The sequence below is a fragment of the Rhodnius prolixus genome, unplaced genomic scaffold, assembly GCF_049639745.1.
Source record: "Rhodnius prolixus isolate KJV_2025 unplaced genomic scaffold, Rpr scaffold_8, whole genome shotgun sequence".
Classification (NCBI taxonomy): domain Eukaryota; kingdom Metazoa; phylum Arthropoda; class Insecta; order Hemiptera; family Reduviidae; genus Rhodnius; species Rhodnius prolixus.
This window is the reverse complement of record NW_027411593.1, coordinates 28962582-28977324: the sequence shown is the minus strand read 5'-3', so window position 1 is coordinate 28977324 and position 14743 is coordinate 28962582. Positions and strand designations below refer to the sequence as shown.

Here is a 14743-nt window from a genome sequence, read left to right as displayed (position 1 = left end):
GTTTCAATAAGGATAAAGTTTCTTCACATGTCAATTCAATGGTACACTTGGTTTCGTAGTAAAACTTTTGACTAAAAAGCCTGCAGTTAAATTAACTTGAATTACTTTAATATTAACCCTGATAGATTTTCGTGCAATCGAGTATATTAAAGTAATTAAGTGTTAAATAAAATATATTTTACGAATTTACTAATTAAATCGTTTTTTGTTTTTGGATTTAGCATTGATTGTGATTTCTCCTTATTGTATAATGTACATTTTTATTTTTTATTTTTATTAATATTGCTTCACTTAAATTTTTTATATTTCGTGAATTTGAAAAGTTAGTATAGTAATATTTATGAATTCCGTAAATGACAAGTTTTTTTGTGCCATAATTAATATTGTCTATCTTAGATGGGTGTACGATAGGGTTTTTACATAATTTAGCACTTTCTCTTTGAGCAGTTGTAATTGACGTACAGAAATCTAGATTATTTTTTGTATTTGTTGTCTCAGGAGGTAAGCAGGTTATGAGGGCTGGTCATCTATGTAATTCCATCTCCAATCTATAAAAGTGCTGGTTTATAGTAAAAGGAATATACATTTTATCAGTTATTACTACTTTATATTAAACAGGTTGTGCAATTTGTTTGTAAAAGAAGTGTTATTTGTCCCAAATGAATGTAGCCACCTTTACAGAACATCTTCAATGAAGCTATCTGCGCTTAAGGCTAAGTTTTGGGTACAATCTTTTTAAATCGCATAGAATTTGATTCTTCCATATTTTTTATTTATTTGTTGCATTTGGAAAGGTTTTGATGGTGTATTTTTTTAAAAAATCTGTAGAATGTACGTTTGCCTCTTTGGGTTTAGCTGTACTAAAGGCAAAATCCAGTTCATTATTACCATCGTACATTTTGCAGACGCCTCTAATTTTGTACAAACATTTTCTATTGAGTGAGCTGCCATTAACGTTTTAGGGCCCCAGTGTATTGGCCGTGTACGAATCTAAACTAAGAAAATATCTTGCGTTTCACATAGATTTAATTCGAGGGTGTTTTTATATTAAGATGTAACGAGATTTATTAAGCTACTGTACTCACTATTTTAAAAATTTGTACTCTTGAGGTACTTTATTAAATCCCAAAGATTATATTTTTAAAGCAAGTTGTCGTATGAGATTGAAGCTAGTTCGCTTAAGGCAACTTCGAGTGCAACAAATCAAGGAGAAGAAGACATATTGCTTAAGTTGACACAGCCATGCCAAGGAAGATATATGTTCTGTTAGTTGCTTCGGCAAAGAATTTTGGGTTTGTATTCTGGATTTTGGAATATCGGTTTCTGCAATTGATAATCTGTAATGGGCATATAGATTTGCAGATGCGTCAAGTTTGTAAATCGGCTGACGGCATATTTTACCATGATTTCAATTGAAAATGTACTGTATTGTACTTTATGATCGTAAAGTAAAATTTTAGTTCAAATAAATTTAAAACTTGTTTTTAATTTCTTTGCAGGAGGTGTAATAGTCAAACAGGAAAGGCCTGATGATGCCGAGATTAACGATCTTGCTGCTAAGATTCTTGAACAGAATAAAGCGAAGTTAGCAGCTCTTGCTACTTCGGGTAACAATACTGCTAGTGGTCCATCGAGAAGCACCAATGTACCTAACATTTTTACCCGAGCTGGTTCTAAAACACCTTCTTCTACGCCTACACCACCAGCGTCTTCTGCCAGTGCAGAAGCCGAAAAGCCTCCTTTAGATAGCACTAGCCAAAAAGGTAATTAATTTACAATCTATCTCAAACCTTGTGTATTAAATACAATTAGAGGGAAGTATCTTAAGTGAATAAATGTCGCCATAAGCATTCGCACAAATGTTTAGTTCAGAAAAACTGAACGAATAAACTATTTAAAAATTAGAATGTGTAGCTGATATTCATTTCGAGATAAGTGTTATTACTCGTAGTTTTAGGTCATTAATGAAAAGTCAAAATTTATGTTTTCATTATGTAAGCTATTTAAAATGATCACATAATAAATAACTCCTAATGCTTTCCCAAACTATTCCAACGAATATAATCTCTTGTCATATTTCTCCTTTTGTGTTCTTAAGATAAATCTTTTAAGATAGTAATCCTGCCTTGTGGATTGTTGTTCATAGAACTTTTATTTGTATTTCCTAGATTCCATAACTATGTTACAGCGCACTACTTGGTTAAAATGATTGCATATGTTCGGAAGAAATTGTTCTCTAGGGATCCAAAGGTCTGTCCATTTTGAGTGTTATAAATTTTAATTTCATTACCATATTCTTGAAGCTTTCTCATATATATTCGGTTCGAAGATCTTTAATTTGCCTAGTCTAAATTACTGGTGCACTGGTGTAATTTCTTCACTCCTATTCTCCAGATATGTACCCATGTGATTTAATTGTGCATTTGTATGTGCAGACTACAACTTTTCATTTTTATCCTACCTTCCTTTCTTTCCTATATCCTGGTTGTGGGAGGTTAAGCCCAGTTTGAAAAAAAATAGGCGATCAATAATTTGTAGATAATTTTTATTTTTAAAACTAATTTCAAAAAAGTTTATATATTTAATTATTTCTCCTCAATTTAATCATCTTCCCCAATTAGGAGCTGTAATGCAGAAAAGAACAAATTGATTTTTCTGTGCATTGAATAAACCCAAAGTATAAAAAAGATATATTATTTTTTTAATCCTGTGCTCAACAACTAGTATACTTTGTAGTTGCACCAAATTAAGTCACTGCGAAACCGGTGGATAATAAGAAAATTGTACTGTCAATAAAGATACAAAAGTGGGTAGTAGATCATAAAAAGTTCGACCATCTTTGATGTTAATTAACTTCATAACTACAACTTTAATGACTTACCTAAAATCTGCATTCGCGTGAAAGTGTGGTCGGTGGTTGATCTTCATGCTTATAATCCATACTGGTATTTACTAGAATTTTTCAAGCCTCACCACCTTTACAATAGAAGATAATATAGTAGATTGGATAAAGAATTACTTTGTTCCATTCGCTGGTTTTCTTTCGGCCTGCCACACCTCCTTAAGAAGTTTTTAAATTTGCTCTGACACTGTTGCTTTCTTATTTGCTCCTTTGTTTGTCATATGCCTGCCCTCCAATTACTGAAGTATATTAGATTAGATTGTATGAGGCTACTGTTAAATTAGACTGAGTCTGGTGAAAGGTTCCTGGCCAAGCATGAAGACTTTATTTTTAGCGTCACACCAACCCTTTACAATCACAAGTTGTATAACGGCTAGCTATTCCAGAACGATGTAGCCAGTCTAACTAAGCTTATCAAAATTCGGTTTAGCTCATTTATACCAGTTCCCACTTATTTTTTCCTTCTTGAAGTCGTCAAGTGTACCAGATGACGTCGTTCCACCCTGACGGCTTGCATTTCCTAGCATCTCTGTCCATAATAAAAACTTGAAAAGGCTTTGGATTGTCAAACTCAAAGAGCTAGCAGTTAGAGGAAAGACCCAGAATCTGGCCTGCTTTCAGCTTCTCGCTTTTAATATTCTTCGCCGAGCTTGTTCTTTTAATGTTGCCCATAGCTCTGGCCATACTCAGGATGTAGACATGAAGTGATGATACCTCGTGTGATTGTCATTAAGGTCCACGTTTATTGTCAGTTTATTAGCCAAGATGAATAAATTCACATATAATGAAGTTATATCGATAAACATTGGTTGACTGAGAAGTATCCAATAAAATAAAATTTTTCCAGTTTATTGTGTTTTGTTCAACTTCGATAAAATATAAATTATATTTCATGGTTTATTATTATTTACATTTTAAATTACACCAATGGGCTTAGGGCCTCAAAAGTCTTATTCGTCCTTATCGCCAATTTCACTGGTTTCTTAATGCTTGCTTGCTATGCCTTCCTAAAGTTGACATTCAAGCTTTTTCTGCGTATAAAAGCGTTTCTTATAAATTTAAAAAGATAAATTCGTTGAAGAATAAAGATAATTACAAGAATTAAATTAAATAGTGTTTGATCAAGGAGTATTTGTGAGGAAGAATGGCGATTGATTTGTTTTTTTATCGTCTAATATGTCTGGAGCACACTAGGCCTATACCAACTCGTTTTTTGACTCCTTCATTACTTCACGATGCTACTTTTCTCAGTTAAATCTCTCATTACATCGGTTTGGTGTTCGTCTTCGTTGATTGTAAATTGTCAAATATCTAACATGGTTCTGTCTGACTTTAGTTGTGACTTACTAGTCGGTAAGAATTTTCAGAAAATATTTTCGGTTGACTAGTTACTGTTCTTTTTATTGAGGATGCTATGGGCCTTCATGGGTAAGAAAAAAAAGACTGCTTTCGTTCAGCTTTAGGTGGTGGATCTTTTATGTAAGAATTTAATTCTTTTTAATCATTACTATTACTAGAGCTATATTGAAGCCTGCTAAATTATTTGTTTGATTAATAAATTTTTCACCTGTATAGTTGCCCTTAACTTGCTACTGATTGGTTTCCGTTCAGTCGACAACATTTGATTAGTGCAGCCTTTTTTAAGTTCTTATTTATTTTTATTTAGTCCTATGAAAAAAGTTTCAGGGTGCGAGTAAAATTTACTAATTGCTCGCAATAAGATACAAAGTTGGTTGAAAAAAGAATTAACCTAAAAGTAGTTAAACACACTATTATCCGACAATGGGTTGAAATAAGGTTCAGGTTTTAAAAAATTGGTTCTGTTTGCACTCAATGAAGTCTACTTTAAGCTAAGTTTTCACTTCAAACAATTCCGTAGAATAAGATCCAACAAAGAATATCAATGGCGTCAAATATTAGGCGATTCGATAGGTTATTCTTTGACTAACTATAGACATGCACCATTTATCTAATGTTTTTTTCATTGTTACAGGTAAATTTGGATGGGTGCGTCTTGGAGATGAATATATTCCATATATTCAAAGAAGCGAAGAGAAGTACTGTGCTGTGAGGATGGTTGAACTGAAAGTGTTAGCTAAATACTTAAATTATCTTAATTCGGATATTTATTCCTGTACGTGTATTAGAAGTTATTATATCACAGAATCGGAAGCTAGACTTTTAACGGAAATTAATATTAAACATTGTGAAGGGAAGTTCGGACGTGACCCTTTTACAGTGAAAGATCTTGTAGTGTTACTGGACGATGCAAACGAGTTTCATAATTTTTTAGAGTTGTGTTACACAAAACTTATAAATCCGCTGAGCAGTACAAAAGATCGTTGCGGATTTGTACGGATCAATAATGAATCTGTTGTTCCTTATACGACTAAAGATGGAGATAAATATGTTCCATTATTCTACTTCGAAGGTGAAACAGAAGCTTTGAAGAAGAAATCAGCAGTACTTGGTCCTTGGGATTTAGCCTACCTTAAATTTTGTTGTAAAGTTCAAGGTATTCGAAGTGAGCTATTTGCCAATGACTCATGCCAAGTAATTAGTCTGGCCGACATACGTGCCTACTTCCCACAAGGTACTATATTCGATGAATATTGGCCTCCAAAAATAGTCGATAGTCAACTACTGGTTCAGAAAAACAATTCTAGTGGTCAGGGAAATATGAGAAGCGGAGCTGGCTTGGCTGGTGGTATTGCTTCATGGATCAAGGCACCTCCAGGTCCGGTTGGCTCAACGGCAGCAGTTACGCAAGATCCATCAAGATTGTTATCTGGAGCCAGTGTCGCAACTAATGGCTGGCCACACCAAAATGTCTCATCACAACAGCGATATCATGCTTCATCACATCCAAGCAGGGTACAGCAACCTTCTGTGCATAACACTAATGTTAGTCTTAATGAAATTTTGCAATGAATTGTAGTTATGATTTATTACGACTAAAAAGGAGAGATAGATGGTGAAAATAGTACCTATTGAGTTCATTTTTGATAGTTGTATTTCAATTTTCAAATTTTTATATAATGTTTTTTGGAGAAACTTAGTTTTTGCCAAAATGGAGAAAATTGGGCAATCACATAACTAGCGTCTTATTCCCAAATATTTGATATTAATTGAAGCTATTTCCTTGTCTGCAAAAATAAAATGATATTCTTATTCTGTGTATTTTGCGTCTTGTTTGTTAATCATTTTATAAATATAGCAAAACAGGTTTGCATCCGTAGTTACCATTGTAGGATACAAGACATTGTAAGATTTGGCAGTATTTGCGAACTTTGTCCAGCTTGCTACCCTGGTTTCAGTACAATAGATTTCATCCAAGATTTTAGTCAGCATCTCTTTATAGTTGTCTTTACTTTAATTTTTCCCTCATTCTTTGAATATTTCTGATTAAATTGCTGTTAATTTCTAATTCTTGCTTTTCAACCGATTCATCGAACTGAACTCTAGGGGTTCTTCTTACTTAATGAGAGTTTGTCTGTTGTTGTTGCTGTTACTAATTGATTTGCGTTAGATTATCGAAGCCTTCTCTCTTTTAATAAGTAAATCAAATTGCCCTCTTAACGGAGTAGCTTGCAAAGGTCAACAACACTGCTGAAAGTTAACATGAACACTCCTGTCGAAAACGATTAGCTTTTGATGTAGTCCTCGTTCAGTAAAAACATGAGCTGCCTGAAGGTTAATGGCAAAATGACACTCTCTTTGATTTGACTTAACTGTGAATCTTTTCTAATTTAGTAATTTCTCCTAGCAAATGCTGGTGAATGCCCTTAAGATTGCGAGAGAGTTTGGTTTTTGCCCACATGCTTCATTACCAGGTTGCTGTAAATCTTCTGTTTATCCGAGTACTTGAAATATGTTCTCTAAAGCCTAACAGAAACTCATTGCTTATGTATCCACAAATTTTTTGAGGTAAATGTTTTCAGCGAAGATGAATTTCCTAGTTATTTCACTAGAATTGTTTTGACCAAGACGAATTTTCTTTCATTAATTCTTAACGAAGAATCAGAAGAGGAAATAGGTAGATGGCAAATCAATTATAGTAAAGCACCGTACCCTTCTAATCTATATTCTGTTGCATTTTGAGATGATATCCGATAAACTATCTTCTGGAACCTCTGTTGCATTGTGTTGAAGGATTACACAGAAACAAATTGCTGAAATGACTGTCTAATTCGGCTCACTAACAAACATATATTTTATTTACATTTCCGACTGTAATGACCGAGAAAGAAAAAAATTGATTGATGTTTTAGTGCTGTGCTTGCTGACTTGTTAGTTCACATTGGACATTGCTGCAATCTGTGATGTAGGTGCGATTCTAACACTTGCTGTATATCTAGCTTTTCGATAGTAGTACTTGGATGACAGTTACATTTAGTAAATGTTCTTTTTGAGAATATTGTCTGTTCATTCGGCGAATTTAGGTTAACTTAATGTTAAGAGTCCTAATCATTTTTCAATCAGACATGACAACGAAGAGTAGAAGGCAGCGCTCTAGAATATGATGTAGTTCCATAGGGTATAATCTTTTTTAAAGAATATAACGAACGCCCTTATCAACCTTGCGACCATCACAAAGCCTTTCTCAGTTCGTGAATCTAGGGAATTCTCCAAGAGATTACCTCTCACCATCCTGTAGTCCTGTCTTAGTTGTTAAAGAAGTTCTTTTAATATTTTTTTTTCAAATTGTCTGAATGAACCTCTAAAATTTGTCGAATGGGTTTATTTCAAATAAAATTTTGTTAAATTACAATGTCTAATTACAAGGCGCAAAAGTCCAATCATCCTGTTTGATATTTTTGCTTATGTTAGATTAGTACTTTTAGATTTCTTTAATACATTACAATAGAATTGTTTGAGAATTATTTGTACCATGATGTTATTTATTTTTAACAGGCTGCAGTAACATCAGTAAGCAATAATTTGCCAAGGACCTATTCCAGGCAACCTAACATAATGACGTCACAACAGTATTATCAATCACACGTAAGAACAATTATTATTTTACTTAACAGTTAAATTTCATTGAAGTTTCACTGATTCAGTAAGCTTGAAATGATAATTTGCTATTAGTCGAAGTTTAGCATTTTTTACTTATTGACTGTTACAGTTTATAAAGTACTTCAATTTTTTCTTGCGCCTATAAAAGAATTCGTCATTTTTATCGAAAGAAACAAGTACATTCTATGTAATATAGAAGAGTTAAATATTCTCTACTAATGTTCTAATAAAATATAATTTCTTTCTTTACAATAACTTCACTGTTTACTTTTATAGTGTCCTGATTGTGGCAGTTAGGCTAGTTCAGTGTCAATGAGCGTTTAAGTTCGGCGAAATACGGCGAAAATTTGTTCAAAATGTTTTACCAAAGTCGAACGATCTGCCGCTGTGCACACCTGAAATCTATTTCTTGGAGTTTTTTCTATACTTAACTTTCATTATATACGAGTATGCTTTATCTTTTGAGGGAATGTTAAAAAGCAAATTTGATGAAATAAGTTTTTAAAATGGTGAAACTATGTATAAGAAGAAAGTGATTTTTTATTTGAAGATAATTTAAGTAAGGATATCTTAATATGTTTCAGATGCCACAGGCGAACTCTCAAGTACCTCCTCCGCTCGTCAGATCAACACCATCAAATCCTAGTTTAGGGTAAGTTGATAAAACTCTCATTTAACTTATTTACACAATCACTAGACACTAAGTTTTATTATACACTTCGTTTTGAACGTGCTTGATTAGCAAATTGAGTTTATTTTCATCTTCTATGCACAATTGCAAAGAGAGGATTTTTTTTTTATATATTTTTATAATATCCTTTAAAAAAATGAAACGAAATAAATAATCCAATAAATATAGTGCATGCTATTTTATCTAAATAAGAACCGTCTTTTTTCCACTATAAATCGCTTTGTTTTTTAGGACTAATATAACAAATAAATTTTGGGGTCTTAATGCTTATCTCCATTTTTCATCTTATTCACTTTAAAATTGTAGTTTCAATCTGAAGTTATAAAGGTCTATAATTTTTAAATGTTATTCTTGTCTGTAGTTACCACTCGTATCCTAAGGATGACTGGTAAGTTTGTTATTAATGTACCCTGTAGAAATTTATTTTTCATTTTTGAATTAACATAGGTTTAAATTCTAAAAGCATGGGCTTGGAATTAATTTTTTTAAGGTCGTGGTAATCTTAGAAATGATTTAACCCACTTTTTGTTTATTATTATTTTATTTATTTATTTTTTTCATTATCTCCTTGGTATTGGAGAAGTTTTGCTTTGTTAAACAGTTGCCGTAAATAAATATTTTTATCTTTTATGAATGCAAAGGACTTTAAAGAAAATATAAATGAATCAATAATTAACAACGTAAATTTCCGTAATTAACATTACTTTAATAATTAGCTTGGAAAGTAACCTTATCATTGCGTTAAATTTTCGTTGCAAAAGATAAAATAACAAAAGGATAGATGTGAAAATCGTTGATAATTGTATTTGTAAAGTAGCTAATATTTTAGAAGTCAAAACATAAATTTCAAAGATTTGTTAATTCTAAATGCTTGGATTTGGATTGTCCACCTTGATAGATTGGTTTTACTTTTAAACAAAAAGGGTACTTACTATTCGAGACAATTAATTAAATAGACGTTTGGATTGCGTGCAAAAATTTGTGTTTAAGTGACATTTTCTTTAAAGGTAAGTAAAATAATAGCATCAGTAATTCTATCCAAAAAAAAGTGATATTACGTTTGTCATACTGAAAAAAAAAGCAACATCGATAGGAAGATCCTTACAGACGCTAGCTTAGTATGACCGTTTTGACTAAAATATTTGATTAGATCCGCAATTTTATTGGCACTTTTCCTAATTTTCTATTGAATTATTCCCTTCATAAAATTGGGTTCACCCAATTGAGTAAATAGTTTTGACTTTTTAAAATGCCGACCTTGTGCAGTATACTTAGTTTTATTTTTGAAGTGATTTGTATTGTTCTTCATGTCGAGAGTTTTTGGTTCACTGTCTCTACACAATAGATAAAACAAAACTTGGAATAAAGATATTAATCTATTAAAATCAGAGAATAATTGTGTTGTCGGATTCAGTCTAAGCTAGTTCCAACAATAAGTTTTGTTTTATTTTGAAATGGTAATATGAGATGCAGATCTCATATATTTGAATTTATGTTCACTTCCTTACAGCATTACTTCATAATCTTTCGTTATTTTCCACAGTTCTTTTCCACTTTCATTCCAGTACCATGCGACAGACCTGACCACTATAATGCTCGCTGGGTCAGGGATTTGAGTAAAATTTAATAATGCAACATTCTTGCAAAAGTTTTGTGAAGAAGCTAAATATGCCTAATCGTTTGTTCTGTTTTAGTTACATTGATTAGATAACAAAGATTTAAATCACATTCTGATACATTATCTATCCTCTAACTTAAGACATTCACTAACCACTAACTTAACCAACAGATTTAGAAAAAAATCAACTATACAGGGTGTTCAGCATAAGACTACGGTAACTTCGGGAGACGATTCTGGGCATCATTGGCAACACAAAATTCCATATTAACTATGGCTCGATTCGGCTTGGTTTTATAGATATATTTAATTTTATGTTTTTTCAAGGTGTTGCTACTTTTTAGCAAAAAGTTGTCTATATTTCTCAAACTATTAAAGCTACAGCTATTTTAATAAGCTCATTAGAAAGAAGGTTAAATTTCCTTTTAAATAAGCTAATTTGTATTCCATAATAATAATATTAAGTATTTTACTTTGTGGCCCAAACATAAGAAATAGCAAGTTTCTAATTTTTTCCAAAAACTTTGACTTCATTTTTCTCAAAAACATTTTATATGAAAAAACCGTGCACTATTCAGGAAAAACATCTACATACGATCACCTTTCGAACGGTATACAATAATTGGGGTTATGTTAAAAATTGATGCAGAAATCTGTGATTAATTGCAAAAAAGTAGGCCTCAAAACAGCGTCGGCGTTATAAAAGGAATTCACCTACCATAAGAATATAATTCTTCATAAATTGAATATTGGAAAAGATAGGGCTGGTTTTTTTCCACTAACATATTGGTAAATTGAGGCGCTAGGAGCCAACTGTAATTGTTCATGCCAATGTGTTGGTTTTTTCCAGCCCTCATATAAAGTAATGGTTAATGTGCAAACAAGACCACTATAACAATAAATAAATAAATAAATAAATAAATTGATCAGAGTCATCAAATCCAGTACGATTTTTTGCAAACGTGTAATTTAATAATTAATTATTTAAGAACTATATCCAAAAATATAAAATTTACATTATAAATAATAAAATAACATAAAAAGAAGAAAAATGAATATGATGTAAAATGAGTGTTAGGTACCAATTTCGAAAGAAAGGATTTTCGTTTAACGAGTTTAGATCTGTGTGTTATTCTTTAGTTAATTAAAGAAATATGCCAAATAATGTGAATAAATCATCATTTTGAAGTACTCAACAAACGTTTGGAATTAACAGGTTGTGAAGAGCTATTCTTTTGAAATTGGTACCTAACAATCATTTAACATCATATTCATTTTTCTTCTTTTTATGTTATTTTATTATTTATAATGTAAATTTTATATTTTTGAATAAAGTCCTTAAATTAATTAATTATTAAATTACACGTTTGCAAAAAATCGTACTGGATTTGATGATTCTGATCAGTTATATTCTTATGGTAGGTGATTTGCTTTCTTAATGCCGACACTGTTTTGAGGCCTACTTTTTTGCAATTAATAACAGATTTCTGCGTCAATTTTTAACATAACCCCAATTATTGTATACCGTTCGAAAGGTGATCGTATGTAGATGTTTTTCCTGAATAGTGCACGGTTTTTTCATATGAAATGTTTTTGAGAAAATTAAAGTCAAAGTTTTTGAAAAAAAATAGAAACTTGCTATTTCTTATGTTTGGGCCACAAAGTAAAATACTTAATATTATTATTTTGGAATACAAATTAGCTTATTTAAAAGGAAATTTACCCTTCTTTCTAATGATCTTATTGAAATAGCTGTAGCTTTAATAGTTTGAGAAATATAGACATCTTTTTGCTAAAAAGTAGTAACACCTTGAAAAAACATAAAATTAAAAATATCTATAAAACGGAGCCGAATCGAGCCATAGTTTATATGGAATTTTTTGTTGCAAATGATGCCCAGAATCGCCTCCCGAAGTTACCGTAGTCTTATGCTGAACACCCTGTAGATACATCAATAGGAATTCCACACTCAACATTAACATCGAAATAATGAAACTTATTCATATATGAAAGTGATTATCCTCAAAAAAGTTTTATTGAACCCATCAATTTGAATTTGAACTTGGTAGAAATTCGCTTAAGTCCAACGAGCAAAACTCCTTCAATCTTGTGGAACTCACCGTACATAGCGTAGGAAGCTAGCTAGCCCATCTATTTACGTATGTTCTACATTGAATTCAATATAGATTTAATAAGCGTGGTTCTGAAATGAGCTGGTTGCTATTTAATATAGATGCAAATCTTAGATGTTATCCAATATTGCGGAACGAGCCTCATACCTTTTTATCACATATTAAGTAATGCATTAATATTACTAAATTCCGTGTAGAAGAAAGTTTAAAATTGCTATAGTTAAAGGCCAAAAATGTCCTTGAAAGTAGTATGTTGATGATGTTCTGGGTGTATTTTTGTTTAAATCTTGTTTTATTTTAGAAGACCTCACTTAAGATTTTAATGCGCTTTTAATAGGAGCGCGAATTAGTACTAAACATTTACCATTCATCTGCCTTCAAATAATCATTTGCTTTAACTTAGGTTTGGGTTGAATTTTTTTATCTAAAAAGCATGCTACAAGGAAATTAGAATGGATTTTATTTTAATTCTATGTTTTATTTCTATTTTAAATGTTGAGTAGTAAATGTGTAAAGAAGATCCTTTTAACTTAAAAATATGTAAAAGCATATAAGATTTGATCTCTGCTAGTTTTCTCTTGTTAGGTGAGAGAAATAAAAGTATTTAAACTTAACTTTGTCTTTCAAACTGCTCAATGCAGTATAAGTGGAAAAATAATTTCCATCAGCATTTCGGTAAAAATCAAGCATCGCCTCCCTAAGGAATCGGCCCCTTAGGTTTTCTGCTTTTTAGTGCACGTTTGCAAGTGGCTCTTGAAGCTCTCTGTTGTTACAGTGCTATTTGTGTCCATTCAATAACATTTTATAAATTTGCCTATTTTGGTTTAAATCTTTATTTTAAAACAATTTAGCATAGCATAAAATAGTTACCAATAATTAGCTATGCGGGTTAGCATATTGGGGATTCCCACGCGGAGATCCTGGGTTCGGATCCAGCTGATGGCCCTTCGATTTTCTCTTCCTAGAAGCTTCTTACAACTCACTGTCCGATGATGGACAGGTTGTTTGTAACGAGAGAACACTGACAGTGCCCTAAAAAAAAGTTCAGGGTGCCAATGTAAGTTTAGAATTATATTAATAACGGGCTGGTACATCTATGTTGGTTTTAAATATTTTTTCTTAAAAAAAAAATTGGACTGCAGAATCTAGGTTGTTTTTTAAGTGTAAGAAGGCATTCCTAGTGCTGTTGGACTACAGTACCAATTACATTCTGTGTCCTCGAAACTGCAAGTTCTCCTCATATTGTGGGGAAGTAATCATTTCTACTATAAATAAATGGTTAAGTTTTCCTTCTTTGCCATGATATAATAGACTAGACTAGACTAGACTCTCGAAGTGTGGTCCTTGTTCTCCATATACCGAACGAAAGAGGTTTATTGACCCTTTGGGTCCTGTAGTGAGAGAAATCTCACCATTTTGCAAGCTAGGTTATTCGAAGTGCAGTTGTGATCGTTCAGACTTTTCGAATGTTACTTTATCAGACAAAAAAATCGTATGTACTGTTTACATACTGTGAATAACTTAGAAAACGGAAGATGTAATCGGTTTGTGCAACGGACTAAAAATAATGGTAGAATAATGTTTAAAACGTCGTAGATTTTAGTTAAAATTCATCTTCCGAGAAAATGGCGCTTACTGCCTAAAAAAGAAGGAATGTGATCGCAAGAATTCTAATTTAGATGGTTAAGGATTCATTTCTACGTTACAGTTTTAACAAAAATAACTGTAATTGAAATCGCTGCAAATGGTGAAAATTAAAAATTCTGTATTTTCAATGGTACAAAAGCTTTTCGTGTAAAATGTGTTTAGTCTGTTATTAAACTTTGGTTCAAACGAGTTATGTGGTAAACCATACAAGATATTATTCATGAATAAAAGGAGAAAATGCTGAACTACTTGCCCGAATCTAGTTCAGGTCTATTTTTCTACCCAAGTAGAAAAAAAAAACTTATCAGTTATTGTTCATTGTTTTTGGTGATTGATTCTTTTTTTTCTATTTATCAGTATTGTAAATATAGGAAGAAATGTATGATATGTTACTTTTAAAATTCTCACGTTTGTTACTATATTTTTTCCCCATTTTTAATATAATGTTGTTTATGATCATTTCATCCTTTTCAATCACCTAATGATCTAAGACAAATCTTAAACAACTTTCTGCTTTATCTATATATTTCTTTTATCTATATATTTCTTTTATCTATATATTTCTTTTTTCTATAGAAGGAAATTTTTTCTCATGATTTACATTTAAAATCTTAAAAGTTGTTACTTTAAGGTAAAATTATTTTTAATGCCCTGTAAATGGTTGTTAACTAGCCATTTTTTCATAGGTCTGGTGTATAGCCCAGTCCTAATAATTCGAATAGCATTTACTATAA

The 14743-nt window shown here is 31.7% G+C and overlaps 1 protein-coding gene across 10 annotated transcripts in view; it reads left to right on the top strand.

Annotated features, from left to right (window-relative positions):
- The window catches only part of LOC141451108 (uncharacterized), a 41850-nt gene that overhangs the window by 12809 nt on the left and 14298 nt on the right, over positions 1–14743 (top strand). For 4 of the 10 annotated variants that reach the window (XM_074122209.1, XM_074122213.1, XM_074122206.1 and 1 more), the window contains 5 exons: positions 1500–1763; positions 4896–5806; positions 7817–7906; positions 8506–8573; positions 8974–9000. In XM_074122209.1, coding sequence (XP_073978310.1) covers positions 1500–1763; positions 4896–5806; positions 7817–7906; positions 8506–8573; positions 8974–9000 — 1360 coding nt within the window. Of the gene's footprint in view, positions 1–705; positions 725–1499; positions 1764–4895; positions 5807–7816; positions 7907–8505; positions 8574–8973; positions 9001–14743 lie in introns of those variants that run through there. The other 6 variants (XM_074122211.1, XM_074122214.1, XM_074122207.1 and 3 more) reach the window with 4 other exon arrangements.